This window comes from Phocoena sinus, chromosome 1 (assembly GCF_008692025.1).
Source record: "Phocoena sinus isolate mPhoSin1 chromosome 1, mPhoSin1.pri, whole genome shotgun sequence".
Taxonomy (NCBI): Eukaryota; Metazoa; Chordata; class Mammalia; order Artiodactyla; family Phocoenidae; genus Phocoena; species Phocoena sinus.
Genome location: NC_045763.1, coordinates 131,380,373 through 131,407,949, shown reverse-complemented (window position 1 = coordinate 131,407,949; position 27,577 = coordinate 131,380,373). Strand labels below are relative to the sequence as shown.

Below are 27,577 nucleotides of genomic sequence, written 5' to 3'. Positions count from 1 at the left end.
TTCAGGCCCAATGGTTTGGCCTTTGGTAGCTATGAGCTAAGTATACTTTTTTTCCTTTTAATTAACTGCCTTATTATTATTAAGCTAGCTTAAGAGAGTTTGTTACTTCCAACCAAGGAATCACTATAGAGAGGAATACAGGGCACTTGGCTGTACCTGCTGTACAGGATATCATTCTGCAGGGTATAACCTGGAGCAAACTCCTGTATATTTCTTCTTGCTAAATTGACTAGTGTCTAGTGTCAGATAAGTTTTTCACAAACATTGGGTTCAGATGATTCAGAATAAAATCAACTAGAAAAAAATTAAAAAGCCATATGGATTTCAGAACAAATGTTTATTACTGCTTAATGGGGCCAAAGGAGCAACACAAAGCATTGAAAACATCACTGGCTCACAAAAACAGTCATCTTGCTACCTTTTCGGTTGCATTTGTTTATTTCACAAGGCTTCATTCACACATGAAAACAAGATACTAATCCAATTCAAGTTCATAACAATTATAAAAGTAAACATTTGTTGGGACAATGTACAATAAATTGCACTTTTTTAACAAGCATTACATTTACATTTATAGAGTGTACTATACATAATACATGGAATTATGGAAACATCTAATTGGTCAGTGGTGATAGAGGAGAGAGGCTGCTCACTAATTTCTTTTGTAGTCAATTAGCACTGTTTGAGCTAATCAACTCCTTTATTCTGGAACCTGTTTTCACTGGAGAAGCCATGGGCAAAATCATAGAATTCATAAAAATAGATGGCACAGAATTTCTACTACCTCCTCAGCAAGGGAAAGGTAGGAGTTGAAAGAAATGACGTGGGGCTGACTGAGAAACTTTCTTCCTTATTTGAACTAAGGATTCATACCTTATGCAAAATACCAAAAATAGAGAAACTGATGCAAAGGCTATTGGGATCTTGGATTCTGGGGCCATTTCCAGGCTTTATTCTTGTGCTTTCATGACACCAGAGTCTTGATGTGTTTATGTCCTTACCATTCAGTTTCCTATATTTTATTCCATATATAATATATAGTTATTAAAAGTTACATTTTAACAGAAAAGATTTTACATGTTAACTTATTGCCAATGAAAAAGGAAAGTAACTCAAAATATTCATCTTCTACTCAATGATTCTTTTTTCTTAACGTTTTCAGAATACCACTAATGATAAACCAGGAGTGGAGGTGGGGAGAGTAGGACGTGTTGATGAACATGTTTTTATAGCAGGTAGCAAATACATTTGGAGATAAGCTTGAAGTGTAGTCTTTTAGATGGAAGCTAAGACAGGGACTTCTGACAATTGACTGTAGTCACTAAGCTACTCATAAACATCCACTTTTCTCCTTACAACTCAAGATCATCATCTCCCATTGAGGTGCAGCCTGCACTGAAGTATTCATTTTGGTAGCTCTTGAAAGATAAGGAAATCCCTAAGGGCTTTGCCTGTATTATATGGAAGCCACTATGAGAGAGGAAGGATGTTTTGGAGCAGTTCCAGTTTAATGTGACAATCAGCACAGCAACTAGAGAGAAAGAGTTTTATATATCTGGTAGTAGGAAACACAGGCCACTGAGCTGTGTCTGGCCTTCTGTATCTGATCGCCATGTACATATTCAGTTGCATGGTACCTGGGTATACCAAAGAGGCAGGGATACTCCATATAAAATTCTACCAATCACACACACACACACACACACACACACACACACACACACACACACACACAAATCTCACAGCATTCAAATCAAACAACAGAGTTTGTCCATGCTCTCATTTACCTGTAATTGAAGCAAGAGAATCGGAGCTACTTTAGAGTGGTATTTTTTTTAAGAGTAAATTATACAACAGAATAATCTTACTAAGTAATTAAAAGTGTTCTTTTCCAGAAAGATAAAACAAACAGGGTATTTAATTTTTTGAAAGCTTTTTCTTCCCTAAAAGGGTCTTGAAATCAGACAACCACCTTAGCAGAATAATGAGTAGACTGATTTCAGCTCAAGAAAAAGAAAACTCAGTCCCTTACATTAGTTACGTATGTGATTCTCATCCTCAGTAACTAATCAATTCCTTTAAGGATCTAACTCTCATCTCTTGTGCCCTAAACTGTGTATTCTCTTGTTTTTCTTACTTTAGGTAGGAAATGAAGCTACTAGTTATTAACCAGAAAGTATTTTAAGAAAATGGAGTAAGGGTTTGAGAAAAATGAATATTAATACATAGTATAAGAAGATGGAATTTTTGAAAACAATGAAACAAGATAAATATTATTAAATACCCCAACATCAGTACAAACATTACTTTTCTACTTTATTATGGAAATTTAAGAAAGCCAATGAAGAACAAATTACTAACTTAATAGTTGGGAGAGAGGAAGAGAATGATTGGTTTCATGGAAAGATAGGGTCATAAGCCTATGTGACATTCCTATTAATGTTTCTGATAGGCATTCATATACAGACCATTAGGTAACTGAGAATTTATTTGCATTAAATTGTATGTAACTAAATATAACCAAATTGTGCCATGGCTCAGGATGTGGGAAGCTAGCAAACATATGCACTGCAAAATTCAGCTTGGTTTCTTTCAGCTTTAAGGAAATGTGTTAAGATTCTCAAGATATAAAAGCTAATGACTGAATTATCCAATTGAATTTCATTCTCTTAATTTATTCTGCAGAATTTAATGAAAGGAGAAATCGTCACTTCTCAGAATGTTGCAAATGTTGGATTTTTGGAGGAATGTTTTATATAATGTATGCTAGGAAAAGATGAAAAACACTCTAGAATATCAGAAAATTTCCTGGATATTTGAGCTGGTCAATCTCTTCCTAAAAGAAATCAAGAGAAGAGTAGCAATTCTCAACTATACTTCAAAAGAAGAGAAATTAAAACTAGCAGTTATTTAATGCTGGAATGCATGAGTTTTCAAACAACACATGGTGAAGGGCATGGGGTCTGGGATAGTGCTATTATAATATTGTATGAATAATACACCAACTTTTGAATTTTCTTTCCTTCTGTATTTGCTATTGCTACTTACCCAAAGACATTGCAGTGAGGGACAGTTTAGACTATGGTACCAATACACACACCCAAGTATGATATGGAACTGGAGAAGGAAAAAAAAAAAAATCTATGGATGGCCATTGTAATCTTTTAAAAGAGTTAAAAGAAAATGAAAAAAGACAGATTTATTAAATGTTTGGAATATATGTACCTAGTTATTTTGTTTAAAGAAAAAAAATGTAATGGGCTATGAAATTGAGCCAGGTCTACAGATAAGAACTGGACCTAGAGCTATTTCTCTCTCAACTACCATTTAAGGAAAATTATGCAACTTAGGCATTCTGTGAAATGTAAAAAGAGCTCTGTACGGTAGAATTATGAGATTCACAAAACACAAAAGAACATCTTTAATTTAGCTAGCCATCTGATAAGGCAACTTGTACAAGGCTTCTTGGGATCAAAGCATAAAGTACCAGTAAAGCTAACAAACTGTATTAAATGATTTACAGAAACAAGTACCAAGATGCAATTTTCTAGCCATTATATTCTGCAAAAAAAAAGGAAAACAAAATTAATTTTTCTAAACCACCATGTTGGGAATGTTAGAGTCAACACAGATACTCAGAATGCTATTTTCCTTTTGGGCGAAAGGAAATGAAAACTATGATGAGAGATGTCAGGACAAAAAAAAAAAAAAAAAAAGAATTCTGTAAGAAAAGTATTATTTGATGAGTGTAAAGAAGGATAACAAAAAACCACATCAGTTTTATGGGCTGTAGATGATACGAACACTTACCGATGAAGGGGATTTCACTTTTTAGAGTTTAATGATTATTTTAGAGGAAAGGATCCATCATGAGCAACTTGTAGTACATGCTCCTGGAGTTGAGATGGCTCTTAGATGATTTTTACTTCCAAGAGTGTGTTACTTTTAACTGCAACATATGGCACAGATGAGAGTCACTCTGGCACTACGGAGTTTGAGATACTTTGCAAAGAATATGTTCAACAGTGAAGCCAAGCATGAGTATCAGTAAATGTTACTATACATAGCTGACAGTAGTTTGGTTGCTGTAAAGGACCAAAGCCCTCCAAAATAGCTTAAAAAATGGGAAAATTAGTTTTTCCCTTACCAAAGGATTTCCTGCAAGGACTATTTATAAAGACATGTTAAATATAATTGAAAAAAATATTTCCATCAACTTTTAAACAATAGCTTTACCTTTCCATGAGATAAGCATTTCTATAAAGGTTGTATATGCAATCAAAAATGTTACAAATGCATTTGCATCTCTTCATCTAGGGGTACCAAGGGCACATTTTTAGGAAGCTACAGAAATCAGAAAAAGTTGCCTAATATTAAACTAAGATGATATGAAGCTGACTTCTATTTCCCATTTCATAACTTTAACAAAGTTACAGTGTATTAGTGTTTCCTTAGCAAGTATATGTCAACATTAAATGAATACTCTGTCCCTGGTTCTACATTCCATTCTAAGCACAACAGCTGTTCCTGGGCCTTTCTAGGCTTCTCTGGTGAAGGTTTCCTAAAGATGCAACTCATAATATCCACTTCTGACTTTACATTTGCCAGAAGTCACAACTGTGTTCTTACTTAGGAACTCGCAATTCCCATGTGGAGTTCTTAAAAGGACCTGTTAGAAGACCAGGACCAAAATGATTTATTTTATCCTGCATTTATCAAAATCTCAGTTCCTTTTATCTAGTATGTGTTTTCAATAGCCTATCTTATTCCATGGTTCTTGGCACTTCATTTCCAGATGTACCCAACAGAAAATAAAAATAAACTGTCTTTGGGAATTGTTCAATCCCAGGTCTGTTCTTTCCTTTGGATAGGATTATCGCTATCCTGGGCATCACTTTCAGGAGGAAACCTGACAGTGGTCATGACTGGCCCCACAATGTGCTTTATCTGAATAAATCCTGAAAAGTTAAGAGGTTTCGGCTGCAATCTTTTTTTTGCTGTGACAAATACCTGCCTATCACTTCAACCTTGGAATAAAAGACAACTCCATTTTTATGTAAGATAAAAATAATATGAATAATTAGCTCTAAATAAAAAGCATTTAGTTCTGAATTACTTATTTCCAACCAAACATCAGGCATGTAAAATAATGTGTAATACTATGATGGATTGGAACACCGTCTTCCATGAAGAAGCACAAAAACAGGTATTTGACATAAATCAGGTTAGTTTAAATAACATCCCTTTTTTAAAAGTGTCATACAAGAAAGAGTAAGAGCTACTGAAAGATCCTGGCTTGCTTTCTGGCCTCCTTTCCTTCCTTTTAAAGGGACACCAGGAATCATCCTGGGTTTCCGTTGCTTTGATCGTTGTGCTCTTGTACTTGGGTGAGGCTGGACCTATGTGCTCTCCTTGGGGGGCTGGGTGGCCTGTGGCGGCTGCAGTGGCTGCGTTCCCGTGGCCGTTTTGATAGAGTTAAGGGTTTTGCTAAACCAAGAGTTTTTTGCAGCTTGGATTTCATTCATAAGGGCTCCCCTCTGATGTTCAAGTTCCTAATTCAAGAAAGAAAATCATCTGAGTTACATAAATATCTTCTCTCTGCCAACAAAATTAGAGTATAGCTTTTTGGAATCCACAGGTCTACACAGCCGCAGTTTTCTTCCTACAAAACCCAGGTGAGATTTAGTTGGCTTCTGAATGCAAGAAAAAAAAATCAGAGCTAAAAGAATTACCACTAAAAACCAGAATTTGTGCTTTCTCTGATCAGTGAAATGAAACCTCATTTTACCCTTTTTTCCCCCGGCAATTTAGGTCCAAATCTAGGTTTAGGCTGCAGCCTAAGAGAAGATGTTTAAAACCACAGGTAAACGTAAACATACAGATGGAATGAATTTTTACTGATAGTGTAAGCATGAGTAAATTCTAGTTCCAAACACATGGCCTGTGCCCCTGAGGACGTACAAGGTCAGAAGCAGAAAGAGTTCAGGATCGTTAGTGTGGCGCAGCAGGTGCCATGGCAGGACACGGTAAGGGTGAGGGTCACTGGTAGGAAAGAAGTGGGAACAGTCCATCAGAAGCCAGGATTGCTTTTCTAATTCTGATATCCTCCAATACGGAAAGAGATTATGGGGAAAGGGATTTGGCAAAATCAGGTAAAGATGAAAAGAAGCTCCAAAGAAAGAAAAGAATGGCTTGTCAGCCAACGTTCAACTGTCAGGGGAACGATAACAGGAGGGGTTTGGCCTTTCAACTTTCAGGATCAGCTAAGTGACCAAGTTCAATGGGAAAGGACCATGGCCAAAAAATATCAGTGTAAACTAAAAAGGCATCTGCTTAAGTTCTCACAAGATACATATAATTTTAGTTATTAAAAATTTATTTAAAACTATGTGTTTATATCAGTGTTTAAAAATGATGTAAAATGCAACTCATTTGCGGGCAGAAAATGTATTCATCTTATATGGTAACATCGTATGATTCTGAGCTCGATAGGCCGACTCTACAGTACTAGACTATCCTAGACCACTAGCTGTTTATTTTTTTTTAATTGATCTTTTATCAAATCACCAACCTGGATTTTACACTTGGCCTCCACCAGCTGCAGTTTGGTTTGTGCCAATTCCAGCTCCATTTCCCTCAGTTGCTTCTTAAGAGAGTCCTTCTCATCATCCAATTCAATTCCCTGGTCCTCTCTGCTTATGGCTGCTACTTTCAAAGCACCCTCCTTGCTGAAAATGTCACTGCAGTGTTTACATGCCATCATTTTACCCTGAAATATCCAAAAGAGATAACCAACATCAAACTGCATTTCATAGCATAAAACATGTCCTGAAACAATGCAATATGATTTTTCTTAAGACACTGCTTGTGGCCATCAAATGCAGGCCCATTTATAAAAGTAACTATTTTTCTTGTGCTATGACCAAAATGGTTATAGTCGGCACAAAACCCAACTATCCAAGACAGGTGCTACTTTTTCTTACAGTATCTCGAGAGAGACTCTGGGGATAAAAAGTATTATAGCATTTCTCTCAAATCTTTTCTAGAAACTTTGTACTACCATTATCCTTACTAGATGTCAAGCCCCGTGGCATATATGCTACATGCATTACCTCATTTAGTTATGATTAGGTATTATCACCCCCATTTTATAAATGAAGAAATTTAAGAGTTTAAGTAACTTCCCTGTGGTAGACTGAGGAAGGTCATTATGACTAACCTAAGTCTACTCCTGCAACAAGTGAAGTATACGTTCTTTTGTTCAAGTGAAGATGATCATTATTGTTCAAGGAGATAAAAGCAACTCTGCCACATGCCTGGATTGCCAATCAAGCACAGAGCACTGAACAATGGCAACTCTTTTCAAGACAACAGTGCTACAGTTTTCTTAAAATATCTTCAAAAAGTTTAGAGATAAGAGATACTACAGGTCTTCCCTGGAGGCGCAGTGGTTGAGAGTCCGCCTGCCGATGCAGGGGACACAGATTTGTGCCCCAGTCCGGGAGGATCCCACATGCCGCGGAGCGGCTAGGCCCGTGAGCCATGGCCGCTGGGCCTGCGCATCCGGAGCCTGTGCTCCGCAACGGGAGAGGCCACAACAGTGAGAGGCCCGCGTACCGCAAAAAAAAAAAAAAAAAAAAAAAAAAAAGAGAGAGATACTACAGAATTTTGATCTATTTTGATGTCCTACTGTTACAAGCTCAGCATGTCCATAACTGTAACTATACCCCTCTCTCCACAGACACACAAAGCAACTCTGCCCACACTTCTGTGTCACTGTGCATTACCCCACCATTTAGGCCTAAAGACTTTGGTGTCATCTTTCCATTAGCTTCTCCTTCACTCCATATTCAGCTGGTCACAAAATTCTTCCTCTTGATATGTCCAAGCATGTGTCCCAGGCCTGAATCCCAAAAAGTCACCTTCTCAGCACAAAGTTCCTATTTTCAGTTCTCATGTCTCAGATTTTCAGGTTACAACTTTTAAAATATGTATTTACTGAGCATTTATTGTGTACCAAGTACTAGACTAAGCACTTTATTAACAGGATCTTATTTAATCTTCAAGATGACCTTATGAGGTAGGTAATATTATCTCTATTTTACAGAATACAAAATAAATCTGAGAGAGGTTAAATAACTTGTCAAGTTGTTAAGTGATATACGAAAGTGCCTAGAATGCATTTATTTACTAATATAAAGCTGAATATATTCAAATAGAATTATATCAGGTTTCTGTAACACTGGCCCCAAGAGCTGGCTATACCAACACTGCTTCTTAGGAATACCAATCCATTTGGTTTACTGCTTTTTCTATACAATAATCACTTTTTTCAAGTAGGTAATCAGCACAAGGAGTTTTACCACCAGGGGGCAGCATAGAAATAAATGCTGCATGTTTTCTTTAAAAACAAATCTCTACTTTTGGTGGAAAAATCAGTTACCCAACGTGTTTCCTCCAGCTGAGCTCTATACTGCCCATGGTGTCCACTGTTTAAGAGATTAATGGGATGATCCTACTGGGTTGCACAAGGAAGTCACATCAATTCAGGCACAGTTGGGATGCAGGCTGCTGAGGGTTCGGGTTTCCAGGTTTCCGACAACCAAGAAAGCTCAAGGCCTCTTGTGACAATGCTGAAATCCTACCTCCTTTCCTGTTACCTGTCTCTGACAGCCCAAAAGATTTCTGGGAACATAACCTTTCAACTGGCCCACACCCCAGTCAGAAGAGGGACCCTATTCACCCTAATTCCTAACTCCTTTAAAACAAAGGTGGGGTGGGGTCGTGTTTACAGGCTGTCCTGCCTGTGGTGCGTCACCACATATTGGGATCCTCCTATCAGGTGCTCACTCAAGACTACATGAATTTGGAAGAAAGTGTATCACAGGACTGTTTCATTCTTCCTCACCTTTACCACTTCCAGCTCCTCCTTGCTGGCTGCTTGCTGTTTCTCCAGTCTGGTACTCAACTGGGAACAGATCTACGAGAAAGAAAAGAGCTACTTTACTAAAAAGTAGAATGTCTCTTGTAGCATGTGCACACAGCTGTCTATTCACTCACATCTCTGATGCTGTAAGAAATTTTGCAAATGAGTAGCACTGCAAATGCCGGTCATTCCCATAAAAGAAGCAGCAGAAAGCCTGAGAGTGTTCCGTGTGTAAAGCACACCTCTATCTCGATCAGTAGAAGAAACACATGGGGTAGATTTGCTTTCTTTCTGTCACTAGCTTCCGTGACCGGCCCCAGTGAATTCCTGTCCTCACTTTGGAATCAATCTATAGAATCTTTGCTGAGTATCTACTTTGGGCAAGGTACTATCCTAGGAATCTGATGAAAAGAATTCTGAATTTCTTCACGACTGAAAAGTGCTGTGCTGTGATAATCAGTGAGAAAGAAAATGTATGTAAAGGGTTTAATACAGAGCACCATTAAATAACATCTAATTATTATTGATTCTGAAATAAGGTGCTAACAAGTACCAGGAAGAGACAGAAATAAGTGCTTTCAAAGCTCCCTAAAATTGTATTAAAAAAAGAGAACAAAAAAACGGTTCGAGTCTTGCTACACTTGAGTGAAATAAGAATTTTTTATTTTGGAAAAAAATGGAAAAAAAAAGTTAGGGGAGCGCTCCCCTGGTGGCGCAGTGGTTGAGAGTCCGCCTGCCGATGTAGGGGACGCGGGTTCGTGCCCCGGTCCGGGAAGATCCCACATGCCGTGGAGCAGCTGGGCCCGTGAGCCATGGCCGCTGAGCCTGTGCGTCCAGAGCCTGTGCTCCGCAACGGGAGAGGCCACAACAGTGGCCAGTGTACCGCAAAAAAAAAAAAAAGTTAGGGGATGTCAAATTTTCAAGTGCAATTTGGACTAAAAGCATAAAAGGTCTACCTCTATTATCAAAACGGACATTTAAAAAAATCCCAGTCTACTCAAAAATAGTTCTAGAGACCTGGGACTAGGTTGAGTTCAGTCTCCAATTTGTCCAGATCCAAGCCTGGAAACAATAAATAGGACTGTAGGGCTGATGTTAAAAAGAAGAGACTTCTCAAGCAATTTTGGCAACAAATAAACCCTTTTAAATAAGCCCAAACATATAGCCAGTAATAGCCAATTCCAACTACAGAATGCATTTAGATTACACTATATGTTTAACTGTCTTCAAAGAGATTGGTCTGTTGCCTTTTACATTACTTCAAGTGCTTGCCAGATAATATTCAAGGCAAGGATTGCTCCTTGAAGAGTGCTGCATATGGTGGCCACTCATGGCCTGATGAAAAAATGATGAAAAAACTGCTTCTGCAGCAATGGCAAGCTCCACAGCACACAGTCTTTAATGTTCCTTATATTGTGTAATGTCTAACCAGCCCTTCTCCTAGTTACCTAAATTCAAAATCTCAGGATCTCTTCCAGTATTTTCCCTTATCTAGCAAAAAAATGACTCTTGTGTTTCCTGCTTCTCCGTTTTCATTACTACTTATTGTAGTTCAGGGCGCTATTTTTTTCCTCCCCTGGACTCTGCTGTTGGCCTAATCTTACTGCTCTGTGTCTTTCTTTGCCCGTGCATCTCTTCACTTGGTTCCACATTTCTCCCTGGACAGAGTAGTGCCAATTATACGTCCCTGGTCATGCCACTGTCCTCCTATAAACAGAATAAAATCCGAACTCCTCAGCCTATCCCTGAAGATCTTCCTTGAACTAGGCCCCAACTCACCTTTGCTTCTCTCGTCTGTACTTGAAACTCTTGCTAAACAAGACTCTTTGTCACTAATCTACCTCCCATGCCTTCGCACATGCTGTTTCCACCTTTCCACCATTTCCATCCTCTCCTTCTCCATCTCCAGATACCCAAACCTCACCTAGCCTTTGAAGCACAAACTCAAATCACTTCCTGCTCCAGGAAGGGATTCCTCATTTCCCACATGTAAGAAATTCCCTCTCCTCTTAATTATGGACAGGTTTTACCTCCGTATTAGAAAATCAGCTTCCAGAGAAGAGAAATTGAATGAATTTATCTTTTATTCCTCCAAAGTAACAAGCCTCACATGTAGCAGGCATTAAATAAACATATATTGATTTTGTACATCTGTATGTAGATATAGATATATAGATACAAATAGATTATAAAAGAGAAGAAGATAGCTCTGAAGCCTTATTTCTAAGCAATCTTCCATGAAGGGACAGAATCCTTATGGAAAGGTGGTCATAATATACAAATGAACTAGTTCCCCCCAAAATGCATGAACAATATAACTTACATTTTTATTTATATAGCAACAAAGCATACTCAGTGCATTTAGTGATTCTTTCTAGTTGGCAAAACGGGAGAAGCCACAACAGTGAGAGGCCCGCGTACCGCAAAAAAAAAAAAAAAAAAAAAAAAAGGAAGCCTTAGACTTCAAACTCCTCTGTGAGGCAGGAGACCCCAGGGAAATTTCTGGATAAGTAGGTGGCATACAGTACCTTAACAATTCTGGAAAACTGGAACTTGAACAGTCCAGTCAGAGTACTTCGGCAACAAGAGGAGTCCTTGCCATGTCCCAGCATAATCAGCAGGGACAGGAAGATACTACTGGAGCTGGAATGAAGGCTTTCTGAGACACGCCGCCACCCCCACCCCCACCCCTGCGATGGGACTAGAAATGTCCTCAAAAGAGAAGAGCACCGCCCCACCATTAAAAGATCTTTTTAAGGTTAACAAGAGGAGGTTAATTGCTAGCACTGGTCTCTGTTGGGTAAGGCCATATAGCCATGTGGGAAAAAGAGCTCCCATGTTCTCTACTGTGACAGCAAAGGACTCATGGATCTCCTAGCTGTTGCCATTTAATACAGGGACTAAACTTTAGTGCTCGGCCAAGAGGCAAATGTTACTAGTGTGATCTACTGGAAATTAGCTTCTGAGTAAGGCAGAGACGGGATCCCAATGGTAATAAGATTTCTTGTTCCTCTAAATCTATCAAACATTGAAAACAACCAACAGATTGTTTTGCTCAATTAAACTTCTCATGTTATCAGCAAGCAGGTCCAACCACTGTCTGTTTCAGAGGAGAAAATGAGCCAACAAGTATAATCAATGCAGTACAGTTACTGTTCTGGAAACTCTAAAAACAAACAAACTTTCCCCAAAGAAAAGAGCAAAACAATTAGTTTTCTAGTGTCGAAGCCCACGATGGCACATTACCTGTTTATACTCGGCAATGATAGCTGTGGTCTTCTTTATTTCATATTCTGCCTTCTCTAGCTGTTTCCTGAAGACTTCTTTCAGCTAAAAGAGTAAGAATGAGAAACATCAAGACTCAGTCAAAATCTTAATAAATTTCCATGAACATCCGTATTCAAGTCTGCCTGATTCATAGTCAACAACAGTGTCAACAACTGTAAGTACACACACTTTTCCTATTGCAGTTGCATGTTGGTCATTTGAAAAACCTAGTCATCTCCAGAGATACAGAAATCTTACTTTTTTGCCTGCAATGTATAAGAATATGAGCAATCCTAGTATAAAACTGCTTATGCTTCTTACTACTTTATAAATATGTTGTTAAATAAGTGTCCATTCAGAAGCTATCTTTATCCTTATGAGAGTCTAAAACAAAACATCAAGGCAGCATTGCATGTACTCTTGATGCTCTGCAATAAATTACTGAGAAAACATTTTAGGGCTTCTTCTTTCGTCCCATATCGACACTGCTGTTACCCCTCAGGAGGTAGGAACAAGAGGCTTTTGGGACTAGAGTCAGACATGGGAGATGGGGACTGAAGAAACACTGACTTCAGAAGAAGTTAAAGTGACATAATGCAGTGCTTGTTACAGTAGCAGAAATACTAAATTATGAATGCTAAACCTAAAAGCACAGTTATTTCTGTAGCCTGGCAGCTCTAGAATTCTAGGTATAGAAGAAGGTTAAGGCAATGAAAAAGCTCAGGTGCCACCAGCTAAAAAGGAAAGAATTTGATTCTCCCAAACTGACCAAACAAAAAACAACTCTGGTTAATTTTTAAGTACACAATCAGAAAAAAACTGATGAATTCTGCTTTGCAGCATCCCAAATTATGAATGGAGTATACTCGGTACTTGTAAATTCACAAGTTACTGCAATTTATAACTGGTCCTATCATTACAAGATTTCGGAATTTCTTCATATTTGCTACATTCTAAACTTCTAAGAGCATTTGTAGGTTATACTGATTCAAACTTAGTTGTTTATATTGGTCTCTGTTCTCTGTTACATAATTCAAGGACTTCAGCCATACCCTTCGTCCCTTCTGCAATAAGGCCGCACTGACTCAGGGTCAACTGAGATAGCTGCGATGCTTTGAGCAAGTTCATTTAATTTCTCTAAGCTGTAGTTTACTCATCTGACAAATGAGAATAATCCCTATCTCACAAGGGAACCACAACAATTAAAACAGGATATACACACATATATAAACACACACACACACACACACACACACACACACACACACACACACACAGAGAGAGGAGAGGGGCATGGATTAAATTCATTTGCTAACAGCTTCATTCTTTACCTGAAGTACTGAAGTGGGCCACCAAAAAATAGGAAGTAAAGAAAACAGCAAAACCCATCCAAAGGGCTAGATCAAACTGGACAATCGACCCCCGAATATTTTTGAGTATGTTAAAGAAAAACAAAAATCTTGGTCCACAGTAATTGCCGAGACTCATTGCATCATTTAAAAAAAAAAAATCATGGAATACTTTTTATAAATCCCAGAAGGTGCTAAATGACACATCCCTTCATTAGTAATTTTACTGGAAGTTTTTCTGGTTGCTTGGATGTAGGTCTTTGAAATGCTTTGTGTGCTGTTTTATATTTAGTATTATTGATGTCTCCGAACCGAACTCATTATAAATGAGCTAATCATGCCTGGCTGGGACGGACAGAGATGGAGACCATTGGTGAAGCAGCCTGCTCTTCCTCAGGGAAGCCGGAAGCTTTGACTCCTATAGGGTGGAGAGGTCCCTCCTGTCACCTCTGGGTCCTTGGCGATGGTGTGTCTTCCAGCTGCTCAGCCTCACAACGCACATGAATACTGTAGAGAGCTAACCTCAGGGCTGGCTCCCAAAGGGTTTCTTTTTATTCTCTCAGGGAAGAAGATTTGAGAGCTCTGCCAGGAACAGAAACGTGGGTGCCCCTTCTTCTAAGGCATGAATCGGGAAAATGCGTGACTGATGGAGGTGACTCTCAGCAGAGATCTCTGTAGGCTTCCAGCTTAGCAACCCTCATAAACTACTTCAGAGAAGTCAAACATCTTGGAGATACAACACGAAATCTGCAGATGCCTCAAAGCTCTTGCATCATAATTCCAACTTCCTAAACTTGGAGAAAGCGTACCACTCTCGCTAGACGTCTCAGTCAAGGCAAATTCCTAAAAGCTGTTCAAGGGTGGAAATGCTGCCTCAATTCTACTCACATGTACTGCTTCAGCATCGCCCTTGATCTGAACAAATTTCATGTTACTTCTTGTTTACAGTATTAATCAACTCCGCGTACCAATACACCTGCGTAAGGACAAGCCCGCCTACGCCTGTTACCTGAGCTGTCTCCTCCTCTTGTTTCCTCTTCTCTTCTTCAGTCTCTACCAGCCTCTGTTTGGTCAAGAGGAGCTCCTTGTTCAGCACGTCTGCCTTGTCTTCTGCCTGCAAATCAGAGTCCATCACAGTCATAAAGAAGGTGAAGAAAGCACGTGTATACTTTCTCCGACCTCCAGTTACTATTGTTCCAACATTACTGGAAGCCTTTCTATTCCCTCTGGCTCACCCAGGGGGTGGCTGCTTTCACTGAATGCCAGCCAGGTACCACGCACTCAGCACACATTATCTCTAATCCTCACAACAAAAATTATTTTCCAGGTAATGACGGTGAGCTCTGGAGAGATCAAATAAACCTGACTGGGACACACATCTAAGATCAGAGCCACGATCTGAATTCAGACTGGAATGGCACTGAAGCCCATGCTCTCTCTAAACACATCTTCCACGTTTTCAGCTGTCACTACAGCACTCACTCTGAGACTGCGTGGTAAGACTGGATGAAGGGTGGAGCCTCACTTGGAAGCTTCCACCTGGTGGTGCGCGGGGCAGATCCAGAGAGGATGAGCAGACAGGCTGATCCATGGACCACAGTTAGGTGAGAACATTCCAAGACCAGCCCAGGTTAATCTGGCCCACCAGGCTACTCACAATAGCAACGAGTGCAGTAAGGAGAAATTAAGACCAAAAACCCGTGATAGAGACAGCCCTGAGGAAAACTGAACTAAGGACCAAGAATCCAGGCAGAAAAGACCATATTTCTAGAATAGCCAAGAAAAGCCTGGAGAGAGTACACTGCTCATAATTTGGACACAGAACCAAAATTCACCGTGAAAGCACTGTGTGTTTGTATATTTAATTTAGTTAACGCGTGTCTGCTTTACACGTTAGGACACTTAGCTCGCCCTTTAGGTCTCGGCTTCAGGTTCACCCTGCAGTGCAGCGTGGTCTGAGCCCTGTCCCCCTCACCCCATCTGCAGCAGCTCCCCACCCCACCGAAGCTCGTATCTCCCTTGACAGCACACAGCACGACCTACAGTGACAAACTGCGTGTGTGATAATGTGTGCCTCGCCCAGCTGTCTGCGGCTGTGGGAGGTGGGAAACCTCTCTCATTTGCTCGTCACTACACCCCCAGCCCTGAGCCCAGGACTGGGACAGAGCAGGCGCTCCATAAGTGAGTGAATGGACGTGGCACTCTGAGGCCCTGGAGAAGCAGACTGGGTGGAGGTGGGCGGAATGAGTTCAGCAGAGAAAACCGCAGTCACAGAAGAGAGGCAGCTCTTTGAAGAAGCCATCCCGGGCTGACAGCAGCAAAACGCTGTCCAAGTCTTTGTGAAAACTGGCCAGGTGGCCTTCTGTCTGTGTTTCACCATATCTCCCACATGTCCAGATGGCCAGGCCAGCACAGTCTGCTGGGTCCTGGCAGAGAAACTACAGTCCAGCTTCTCGGCTCTGTCTTCCAGTTCCTGATGTCCCACAGCCTAGGGCTTATAGCTGTTTTCAGATAATGTGGAACTGTCAGGTAGTTAAAGTGAAAAAGTCCCTTTTAAAGACTTTGAAATTTGTTCTGATACATTAGAGTTTAGGGGGAAAAATCTACACAGCAAAACGCATCCTAATAGTAGAGGTGGGTCTCAAAAAAATGCAACATGCATGTTGCAAGTTTTAATAAATCGTAAGATATCAGATGTAGATTATGGAAACTCAAAACTGCGAATTCTAGAGCTGCAATGCAGATGACAAGTTACCTACAAAGCAGGAGATCCTTCCCAAGGTCTTCAACAGAGGGTCATCTGGCAGCAAATCATGAGCTTGCATTGGCAGGTTCTCCTCTAATGCCCTGAGAATTTGGTTCAACTATCCTTTGGTTGTTCCACTATGGCGTTAGCCTTTGAAAATATTTTTAAATAAAAAATCCAATTTTTCTAGTGGAAAAAAAAAAAAGCTGTCCTGATGGCTTCAGCATTCTTAAAAATCTTACCAAATCTGTCTCCCTAGAATGGCAGTCCACTGAGATATTCTACCCCAGAATATCTGAGTGACAGCCCTGCTAATAAAGAAGACTGCACTTTAACCACCTCTTACCATACCCTCAGCAATCTCCATTTTGTGAAGAAAATAGTCCTTTTTATAATATATATCATGACACACTGAAACAAATGTTTTCTAAGTTTGGTTTCTTGAAGGGAGATTCACTCAAACTCAAAAGTGAGCCTTCTGCCAACTTCTGAATAGTCAATGCTGTCCTGACATTCAGCAACAAGCTTCTAAAATTCTGTGGCATATCTAGATGTTGTACGATTTTGGAAATATCTATAAGAAAAGGGACGGGACTTCCCTGGTGGTCCAGTGGTTAAGACTCCTTACTTCCGCCACAGAGACAGCGGGTTCGATCCCTGGTTGGGGAACTAAAAGATCCTGCATGCCGTGCAGTGTGGCCAAAAAGAAAAAAAAAAAGGGAAAAAACTCACTTCCCTGAGGAAATTTTTGATGAGAGGGACTTTTTTTTTTTTTAAGATTTATTTATTTTTGGCTGCGTCGGGTCTTAGTTGCGGCAGCAGGATCTTCGTTGAGGCATGCGGGGTTTTTTCATTGCGGTGCGCGGGCTTCTCCCTAGTTGTGGTGTGTGTGTTTCCTCTTCTCTAGTTGTGGCGCGCAGGCTCCACGGCACGTGGGCTCTGTAGTTTGTGGCACGTGGGCTCTAGTTGAGGCATGTGAGCTCAGTAGTTGTGACGTGTGGGCTTAGTTGCCCCACGGCATGTGGGACCTTAGTTCCCTGACCAGGGATCGAACCCACATCCCCTGCATTGTAAGGCGGATTCTCCACCACTGGACCACCAGAGAAGTCCCAGGCCTATTAGTTTTATGTACACATTTTCTGTTGCACATTCTTCACTATGCCAAGGTCAGGTGACCTCCCTCTATTTCTGTTATCAGATCTGACATCTGCAGAAATTGCTGTGGGTCCCACAGGAAGCTGTATCCAGAGTTTCCCCTCCATGCTAAACAGTAAAGTAGGACTGATTCTGCTCATCAAAATAGAACCAGATCTGAATTCTCCTTTTAAAAGGTTCTCCTTTTAAAAATGGTCTTCTGGGTCTCTATATAGCCAACCTCTATACCTCACTTAAGTAGAAACCATCTTTAACGTTAAAGGAATCTCCAGGAACAGAATACTAAACAGATAGATACTCTAATTCTATCTTTGAGCCCAAATGATAAAACATTCACCATAATTTGATAAGACTGAGTGGACCATTGTCATTACTGTCTTCTAATCACCTACCAACATCTTTTAATGCCTTATTGATATGAAAACTTCTAATTGCTCTCTAACTTCTATGACATATATGAGAGAAACGAACACTGCAATGTGTGATTAAATCATGAACCAACTAATAACCTGCTCAGAAGGCTCAGCTCTCACGTTAGGGATGAGGCTCTTTCAGAAATAATTTCTCAAAGAACTAGCCAAGGCAGTTGTTCAATTTAAAACAGAACAAAAGAATGTGCCACTTGTGATATGCAGCTTCTGGTTTGACACGAACTCCCTCTGGTCAGAAGGGACCTGGGCCCAGGCTGCAGTGGGAAGAAAGCACTGGTTGTGTCTCTTGTTTTTGTTCCTTGGGAACAGAAAGAACAGGAAGGGCCTGAAAGCAGATAGCAACAGAAACTGAAATGGAGATGTTGTATCTTTTTTCATTTCTGATCACTGAGAAGTCCTTATTTAAGGAGTCTCAGGGAGGCAAGTTGTCAAAAGAGAAGGCTCTGTCAGAGAGAAAAATGAAGAGCTGCTGGGGGCCAGGAAGCCTGAAGCCAGCGCTAAAATGACATGGGTATGAAATAACTTACCTAATTACCTAATTAGGTTTGTTTGCTTTACATATTGTCTCAAATACAATCTGCTTTCATATTTGTTTAATGTATGCTAATGTTTTGCTATTTTAATTAAAAGATTTGATTTTGAAAAACTGGGAATGGAAAAGTACTGGGCAAACTGGGTGAAGGCAGGGAAGCCTCACGCTAATATCCTTCCTCTCCTCAAAGACTGGAGGGGCAGGACACCTAAACTGCAGGGACAGCTTTTTGATGTGCAAATAAACCCTGCTCAGGCAGAAACTACAAAATTAGATGTTAGGAGGAGACAGCAATTTTTGAGTTAGCAATTCAATGAAATGGCAATTTTTATTCTTTCATCTAGAAAATAAGCTTCAAAAGGCAGAGGGGCCAGGTCTTAACTACTTTTTTAAAAAGAGAAAAGGAGGTATGAAGGGAGGAAATAAAAAGAAGGAATAAATGAAGGGATGTTTTCTTCAGGGATTGATCTAGTAGCTCCATGAGGTACCTAGGTACTCAATAATTTCAGGAGGACCCTAGCAATTGTTCCGGACTAATCTACAAAATGGGTTTTTTGGGTGGTGAAACAATTTTTTTTAATAAAATATTTTTTCTGATCATTAAAGAGTTATAAGGCACGTTATTACTTAACCAAGGGTGGTTAAGTAATTTAAGGTCTCCTTATAAAAGATATATAATTTAAAAAAAGTATGAAGATGAATATAAAAATTAGATTTACTGTTATCACCCAGAGACATCTAGTAGTAACATTTTGATGTATTTCCTTGTAGGCTTTTTTTCCTGTCAATGTATATTCCAGCCTCCTTTCTTTTCCTACGGGATGGCCCTTTGCCAGCATACATTCCTTGCAATTTAGATGCAAACATTATATATAGATAAATTTACTTTAAAAAAATATATTATTATATCATTACCTTCCCATTGTTTTTAAAAACGATTCCAGAAAGATATTTTACAGATATATCTTCATCCTCTCCTTCTATTGGACATATACATTATTTCAATTTTTTATTCTTGTAAGTAACGCTGCAGTAAACAACCTTGTACCTATATTTTTGAGCAAATCTCTACTTTTTTTAGGATGGTTTTCCAAGTCAGAGTATGTACGTCAGTTTCCTCATTTATAAAATGGAAGATAAAATACTTGCTTAATGGAGTCATTAGGAAAATTAAACGAGATAATGCTTATACATTGCTGAATAAAGTGCTCGGTGCATAGTAGGAACTCAGTCAGTATTTAATTTCATTATTGCTCAACCTTTTAAATATACCAAATGTACATTTTAATGTACCAAATACATTTCCCACATAACTTTCAATTTACAACTCTAACTTATTTCACTGCATACCTACTGAGTCTAACTGATTAAAACTTCTGTTCCTTCTAGTTTTATTGAGATATAATTGACATACGTTTTAGGTGCACAACAAAATGATCTGAATTACATACATCATGGAATGATTACAACAGATTTATTGCAAAACTTTTGCATTTAGCTAGCCACCTTAAGAAAACTATTAATGGATAAAACATTCAAAATGGCAGAATCAAGTGTCAGTCAAGGCCATTTGGAAAGCTAATATGGAACCAAAAATTTCATTAGAGTACTGAGTCACACCGTGGTCTTATTGCTACAATAGTACAACAGCCAAGGTCAGGCTGGGTGTGGCCCTGTTGAATGGGGACCCCTCTACCTTCCCTGGTTCTGACTCCCTTAGTCACGCATTTTTCATACCATCTCTAACAGCCTGCAGAGAGGCTGGAGTTAAAAGGGCAGCCTAACAGCCTGCAGTTAAAAGGGTCATCCCCCTGCCTTCCACCATGGGGCTGCTGCTTCTGCCTTCTACATCCTGTGTCCCAAGCAGCACAGTTTTTGTTTTATTTTCAAACTCCATTTAGTGTTGACGCCTTCGGCTTCCTCCTCTCCCCCTTCAGCACAATTTTCCTTAACAGTGGTTTTATCTCCCATCTTACTGTGGCTAAAACTTCTGAGCTGCAAAATCAGCTGTTTATCTGGGAAAAGGAGTTGTGGCAGGGACCATTTTTAAACATTTAAAAAATTCCTGCAATTCTAAACATCCAATCATATCTATATTATTAACGGATTTGTATTTTAAATATTGTCAATGCATAGCCAGAGCACAGGTAATGCCTCTTTTTTACAGATTCAACCAGCTAAGTCTCAACTTTTCTGACCCTGCACCATTGGGAATATGGGCTTTTTAAAAGTCAGAAAATAGAGTGATGGCTTTAAATTTGTGCAAGATTCCTTCTATATTGCCAATTATTTCCAAAAACACAACCAACGGAAAAACAGTAAGTCCTAAAGCTGTGAGTACTGTTGGAAAGGACAAGGAGGTTAAAGAATTTAAGGGCTTCCTAGCAACAGCTAATGTTTATTGAACACATATTCTTGTAGTGCTTTACCTCATTTAATCCTCACATCATCCCTATGAGGTCAACACTTTTTTAAACCTATGGGCAGGTTAAGAATGGCCCTGGGTCACATGATTAGTGAGTGGTGATGCCAGGATGCACACCCAGGCAGTCTTGGCTCTCAACCGCTAGGATGCTGGTCAATCCAACAATACATATCTCAATGTACATACTTCATATAAAATCCTCACATTTACTGTAGATGAGAAATCTTTTTGGAACAAAAATCTACAGTGCCTACAGATATTAGAGTGGCACTGCATACTCTTGGTGACTGATAGTCTCAGGTAATGATGCTGGCAGTCCTTGGTTTAGGAAAAGTAGAGATTAAGAGAAGAGACACCAGAGAAGCATAGAGCTATTTTTTTTTTTAAGTATGCTGCACATGCTGTTTGGAAATGACCGAAACCTATCTCAAAAGCTTGCGTTTTCCACCGTCTCCGGTGAGAACAGCAGTCCCCTCCCACTTACCACCCACCCATTCACCCATCAGGCAGCTCACTCAGGGTCAAGTACAGAGCAAGCCCTGGTGGGACTGCCCTGAGAGCAACTTGGTCCTTGCCCCGGAGGAGGCTGTCATAGTCTTATTTCCGCCTAGTGAAGGACAGGTTTACCTGATCCAAGTCATTCCGCAAAGCAATTTTGCTGGTTACTAGTTCATGGGCAAGGTCATCATTCTCTTGTTCCAGCCTCATGCTGGCCTCTTGTAATCTCCGGTTCTCCCTCTGCAGAAAAAGAGCAACAACCAGAGGTGGGCATTAGGGCATTAGTGCCTGGAAATACTACCAGAAACAAATGGAACTGGTGAGGAAAAACAAGCAGCAACAACAACAACGAAGTGAACTTTTCAAGGTGTAAAAAGGAGAAGGCGCGAGTGGCACAGGAAGGCAGGATTGCTGTCTGGGAAACAACAGTGAGTTAAGCGAGCAGAGCGGATGCGGAACTCTACCCAGTGAAACTTACAATTGTCCCTTAAGCCCTCCAGACAGGACTTCATCATAAAAACCGTGCCATGAAAAGCAAAATTTCCAAACACACCCCCAATCTTGTGAGGTTTTCATATAGACCTAGAATACAGACACAGGCAAGTCTTTGTTTGAAACATGCACGATAATCCCACCCTTGACCTCAAAGGAAACTGCAAGACACAGTAGGGATGAAATTGGGGAAACCAATAGACATTTCCCTAAATGGTTTTTCCCATATCAGAGTTTAAATTAATTGAGTATATTTAAGATACACGGTTTGGATTTGTTTTGCTATCAACTGACATTTTCATTCCTTGGATATGAATGTATTTACTTTTCTGAACGCCAATTTTTGTGTTAGTAAGAGCAACCGTCCTTATGATAATGTCTCTGAATGTTTGTTTTGCCTTTTTAAAAAACTTCAGATTAAAAGGTTCTGGGTAAAATAAATTGCTGAGTTGTTTTTTGCCCCTTGAACTCCTAGAAAAAAATTTGAAACGGTTATATGATGAAGAAAGCAAGTCACTAATTCTTATGAAGCAAGATCTCCCCCTCACCAGTCATTATGAACTGTGTACATTCACTCTGTTTTCTGAATAGCAATTTAGCGACCTCCCTTCCAAAGTATCAAAAGTGCTGTCTCTGCTATTGTTAGCAGTTAGGGAAGATTCAAAAGAGAGCTGACAGGAAAAACATCAATGTGATAAGACCTTCCTGTTTTTCAGATTTACACTCCTAATGGTGTTTTCTGCAAGGATGGCAAAAACTCAGACAAAGCAGTGGTGTACAACCAGAAGCCAAATCTATGCCCTGGAAGATAGTTATCAGACCATACTGGAGGCAAGGCGGGGAGGGGGGCAGGGAGTGAATTTTATCTTCTGTAGAACCACCTGGAGTTTGTTATATGGAAAGAAGAGCCCTGATTTCTTTTTCTTTTCTTTTTGTTTTTTAAAAAGGGCTAAGAAGCAGATGGTAAGGGCAAAGGCTGAGACTTTCAAGGAGGTAGAGGATCCAAAAACAGGGCCAGCAAAGAAGCCAAAGGACAAACGTGCACTTTGACTACAGCCAGCCAACAGGGTCAATTGCTCCCTTCTCCTTTGTTAAAGGTAGACTGGAACAGTTGGGAACAGTCAAAACATTTTTGAAAAAGAGATCTACTAAAAAAGAAAAAAAAAATCCTAAATACTTCTAAATAAATTAATGATAGAATTCCATACAGTGTTAAAATATAAGTAAAAAATATCTCTCTAATGACAGGAGAAATGCTTATGCTACTTTATAGGGGAAAAAAAGAAATAACTGGAAAATCTCATTTTCATAACAACATAAATAACATTAACTCTGGGTAGTGGATTATTTTAACTGTTGTTTTTGTGCTTTTAAAATGTTTCCAAGTTGTCTACAATGAATATACAATACACGTGTTTAAAAAGTTGTTTAAGAAATAAAAAGCAATTCAGAAGTTCAGTTCCATTGGAAAGGATAAAATGCCAAAATGAGAATTTTTTTAAAGTCTTCTCCTATTAGAAGCTCATATTCTATGTGAAACCCTAATGGATCTTCCTCTGTGACCAAGATACAATGTAACCCCTCACAAAAAAGGACGCCTTGCCAGGAACCCTTTCCCAAGATATACCTGAAAAGACAGTGTACATATTTGTAGGGGCAAATTATACTCATCAAATTCTGTCTGTCTCCTCAATCTACAGAAGTTCTACCCTCCCATAGAAGCATAATAAAAGTGGGAACTAAAATATAAAAATAGCCAGGGTGTCTACAGCTGAATCTTTCAATCTTTGCTGAAGTCATCCAGATTCTAGCAGGGGCTAGAGATTAGTCTTTCGTCCTGATATATCACACTATTACCCCTTTTTACAGAAACAACTTACATGCTTGTTGGAAACAGATTAAAAAAATATGGTTCAAAAACTTTTCCAACAAATTTCCTCCTTGCCAGGAACAAAGAGCAATACCAAGCACAGTTTCATCATACCATATTTCACAAGGCAGACTGCTTTAGACAGGGAAGAGATTTTTCTCATTTCTTGATAAATCCCCTCAAAAGAGACCGTGATAAGACTATTCGAATACCTATTCCTAAGTATCCTATTTTTACTGAAGTTGTACTTAAGTCTCCAAGATGCAAACAGCTCCCTCAACTACTTATTTACACTGCGTTAATTTGGCACAAGCGAAAAATGTTGCAGCTACCAGTTTTTCAGGTTACAGTGATATATGCTTAGAATCAAGTTAAAATAACCTCCAGGTAAAGTCATACAACGCTATGGAAAAGCACTTTGTTCAAAGTACTTAAAAACTGCACCAGGAGCTACTTCACTACTGATTAGAGATACATGTCTGATGGGTTATCTTATATTATATATGAAAGAGGTGTGAGCTTGGTTGAAACCTGACTGGTCACTTCCCATTACCATGACTGTCGCAACTCAAACCTTTCCTCGCAGACACATAGCTAAGGGGGTGGGGTGGATAGGGGAAGACTGGGGAGAAATTAGGTGTGTCTGAGGGTCCCTAAAAAGCAAAATAGCCTAGGGGGCAAGCCTAGTGGCTTTTGCTCTAGCAAGAAGCTTCAGTTCAGTGTGTGCAAAGCAAGCAGCACAGTGGGAAGTGTGCAACTCCTGCTCTGCACTCAGACACGTGGGAAAGCAAGCTCTGGGGCCAAAAATGCAGTATCGTCCTCCAAAGTATGAACCTGGGGGCGGGGCAAGGTGGAGATTTTCTATGAAGAAGAACCCGCCCACGCTTACCAAGGGTTAAAGAGAGACAACATGACTTGGCTGTCTTTTCCAGCCTTTCCCAGGGAGCCAAAACTGTTTTTAGAACTGACTGAAGAAAAAGTCTGCCTTTATACTAGAATAAAGAAGACAGTTTAGCTTTGGGAAAGGTTGGAATCTTGCTTGGTTCGTTCTGAAATGTTGGCAAGGACGGCCCACCCGAGAAAGACGTGAAGTGGCCCCATAACCTCAGCCAGTGCAGAGATACTCACATGCCGTAAGTCTGCACAAGCGGATGTGCTGAACGTTCAGAGCCCATAAACAACACAGGCAAATCGCTTCCCTTGCCTTTCGGAAAAGGCTACAGGAGACAATGCTTACATAACCCTTAAAATTCACAGCACACTGTTTGAAACCTCCTCCATGTCACACAATTAACAACATTCGAACAAACAGCAGACAACAACTTTCCTCATTAGTTCCCTCCCCTCTTGCATAGGAGATGTGCAGCTGGGAAAGTTGGGTTAGTAACTTTGGGGAGGAGGATACTGCATTTTTCAGAGAGACAGACGCTGATATTACAGACATACATAGACAAAAAACTTACCTCCTGAAAAGCCATAGACCAACTACCGTTTTCAATCATAGGTACAAAGACAATTGAAAAAAAAAAGAATATCCAATGAAATTGCACACCTACTAATACAATTAGGAAATGGCAATAACAAAAACAGACGCTTGTTAATGCTATTTTGCTCTTCTGTTTTTCCTTAGAGTGTCATTTACTCTAAGTTCTCTCCAGGACAGCTAACATTTGATGCAAGAAAGTATACTTGAGGCAGCCAATGGGCAAAGTCTCAACTCAGGAAGACTGATACACTAAACTCCGCCCTCTCCACGCTGTTATTTGCAGTTTGCATGACTGATGAAAACGCTGTCTGTGGAACTATTTGCAACTACGGTGTGAGTTGTTTACACTGTTATTAGAGCTGGGTGGAAGGAACTTCCTTATGTGACAAAGTCAGAAACATTGCAAAATATTTCATCTTCAGGCAACAGAATGAAATTGCTGGGCAGGGGAATGCAAAAGAAAAATGGATCTCAGCTCTCTGTGTCTGGGGGTTGGAGTTTGGGTGAAGCAGTATAAGGAATGGTGAATGTGATTTTTTCCAAGATGAGAAACCAGAGAAATGTGAACTGGCAATCAGAAGAAAATAAACTCAGCCTTAAAGGAAAAAATGATGGGGCAGGAGGCAGCTTTATGACTCTAGCTCAGTATTTTGGGTGTGCTGTCTGCTGCTATAATGAATTCTTGGCACAGACTTTTAAAGACATTTAAGGGTCAGGAGAAAATATTTTCCTAAAAGACCCAGTGTAATTTTATTAGCAACAACACACTCAACTCTCACATCTTTTCTTCTGGATGCCTCTTTCAAAACAGTTGACAGTCATCATCTTCAAATTTCATCAAACAGGTTTTTGACATTCAAAGACAAATGCCTATAGATGAACTGTTTAAATGTCTACATTATCTGTAGATGAAATTTGAGAAAGAAAATCTGGATGTCTCAAATCATTTTATGCTCCTACTTTACCCAGCATATCCAGTTTTATCTTTCTGGTGGAAATTTAAACAATTTTAAATGCCAAACTAAAGAGAAAATCTTGTCAGTACGAACTAACTGGCAGTTGGCAAACGAGACTGCATTTCTCATAGCACTTAAAAACAATCTTAGATTACTCTTTAGCATAGGGGTCAGCAAACTTTTAATGTAAATGCCCAGACAGTAAATATTTTAGGCTTTGCAGGCCATATGGTCTTTGTTGCAGCTACTCAACTCCATCATTGTTGTGCAAAAGCAGTTATAGATAATAAGCATGTGGCTGTGTTCCAATAAAACTTTATTTACAAAAACAGGCAGTGGGCCAGATTTGGCCCACCGGCCGTATGGTTTGCAAATCCCTGTACTACTCTAGCATACAAATCAAATTTTTGAAAAGCAAATGGGTTACAGATGACGTAGAAACATAGGAGTGTGATGTAATTTTCTCCGTCAGACTCCTTTAACAGGAAACAAGACATACTAAAAACTGAAGAAAATTTTTGGAGAATTCTGAAGATCATTGATAAATATACCAAGAGATTCTTAATATGCATAACATTTATGCCTCTCCTGTTAAGTATAACTCAATCAGCAGACAAGCATCATCAGAAACCACCTGCTCCTTCTTAGCTAAGTGGCTCGAGAAGCATCAAGAGAACTTAGGCTTGCCTTCTCCACAATCCTATAACAGTGAGTTCATCGAGTTACCCACGTGCAAAAGGAAAGAGTGGCAGCCTTTTGAAGTTTATCGTTAAGTTGTCAGAGGCAGATAGAAATCATCCTCTTGACTATCACTGTTCATTAAAAGCACATGATTTCATAACAAATATTTCCAAAAGCCAGCAATATCTCTGATGTGAAAAATAAGAAGTTTATTTTCATTGGAAGAAAAATACTTTTCAAAGATGGATTCACTTATCTTGACTTCTCTGAGTAAGGAAGGGTCCAATACAGTAAAAAAAAAAAAAAAAAAAAGGTGGGGGTCTTCTTTTTCCACGTATGTTTAGCATAAACTTCTTCACTTATCAAGTTAAAAACAAAATGTGACAATTGTTCTAAATTATTTCCTTAGATATGTAAGGATAGCAAATACTACAAGTTAAGCTTTATTTAGAAAATTTTGTTTGTACTGTTTGTACTATTTATAATTAAATAGCTTAATTTTAAATCACATGCAGGGATGACTGCTCTACAAAAATTAGTATGGGCAAGAAAAACCTTCTGTGAACTTACAGGAATCATTTTCTTTCTATTTGAATTACATTTTGATAAAAAATGTACTATGTCTAACCTCAAGAAAGACGTTAAACATTCTAGATTTAATTATACTGAACATAGATAAGATTCTTCAATTAGAAATTATGTATTTATAATACTGTCCCCCAAACCCAAGAGAGTTTAAGCATTCCTGATTCTTTCTAGGATT

At 39.5% G+C, this 27,577-nt stretch overlaps 1 protein-coding gene across 13 annotated transcripts in view; it reads right to left on the bottom strand.

Moving 5' to 3' along the window:
* Window positions 1–27,577, bottom strand: part of RABGAP1L (RAB GTPase activating protein 1 like) — a 705,589-nt gene that overhangs the window by 841 nt on the left and 677,171 nt on the right. For 8 of the 13 annotated variants that reach the window (XM_032641784.1, XM_032641791.1, XM_032641811.1 and 5 more), the window contains 6 exons: window positions 21,459–21,569; window positions 14,552–14,656; window positions 12,173–12,256; window positions 8,909–8,980; window positions 6,572–6,769; window positions 319–5,552 (listed from right to left, as the gene is read on the bottom strand). In XM_032641784.1, the coding sequence (XP_032497675.1) occupies window positions 5,400–5,552; window positions 6,572–6,769; window positions 8,909–8,980; window positions 12,173–12,256; window positions 14,552–14,656; window positions 21,459–21,569 (723 nt within the window). In that variant the 3' untranslated portion in view covers window positions 319–5,399. Of the gene's footprint in view, window positions 1–318; window positions 5,553–6,571; window positions 6,770–8,908; window positions 8,981–12,172; window positions 12,257–14,551; window positions 14,657–21,458; window positions 21,570–25,154; window positions 27,102–27,577 lie in introns of those variants that run through there. The other 5 variants (XR_004351208.1, XR_004351207.1, XM_032641863.1 and 2 more) reach the window with 5 other exon arrangements.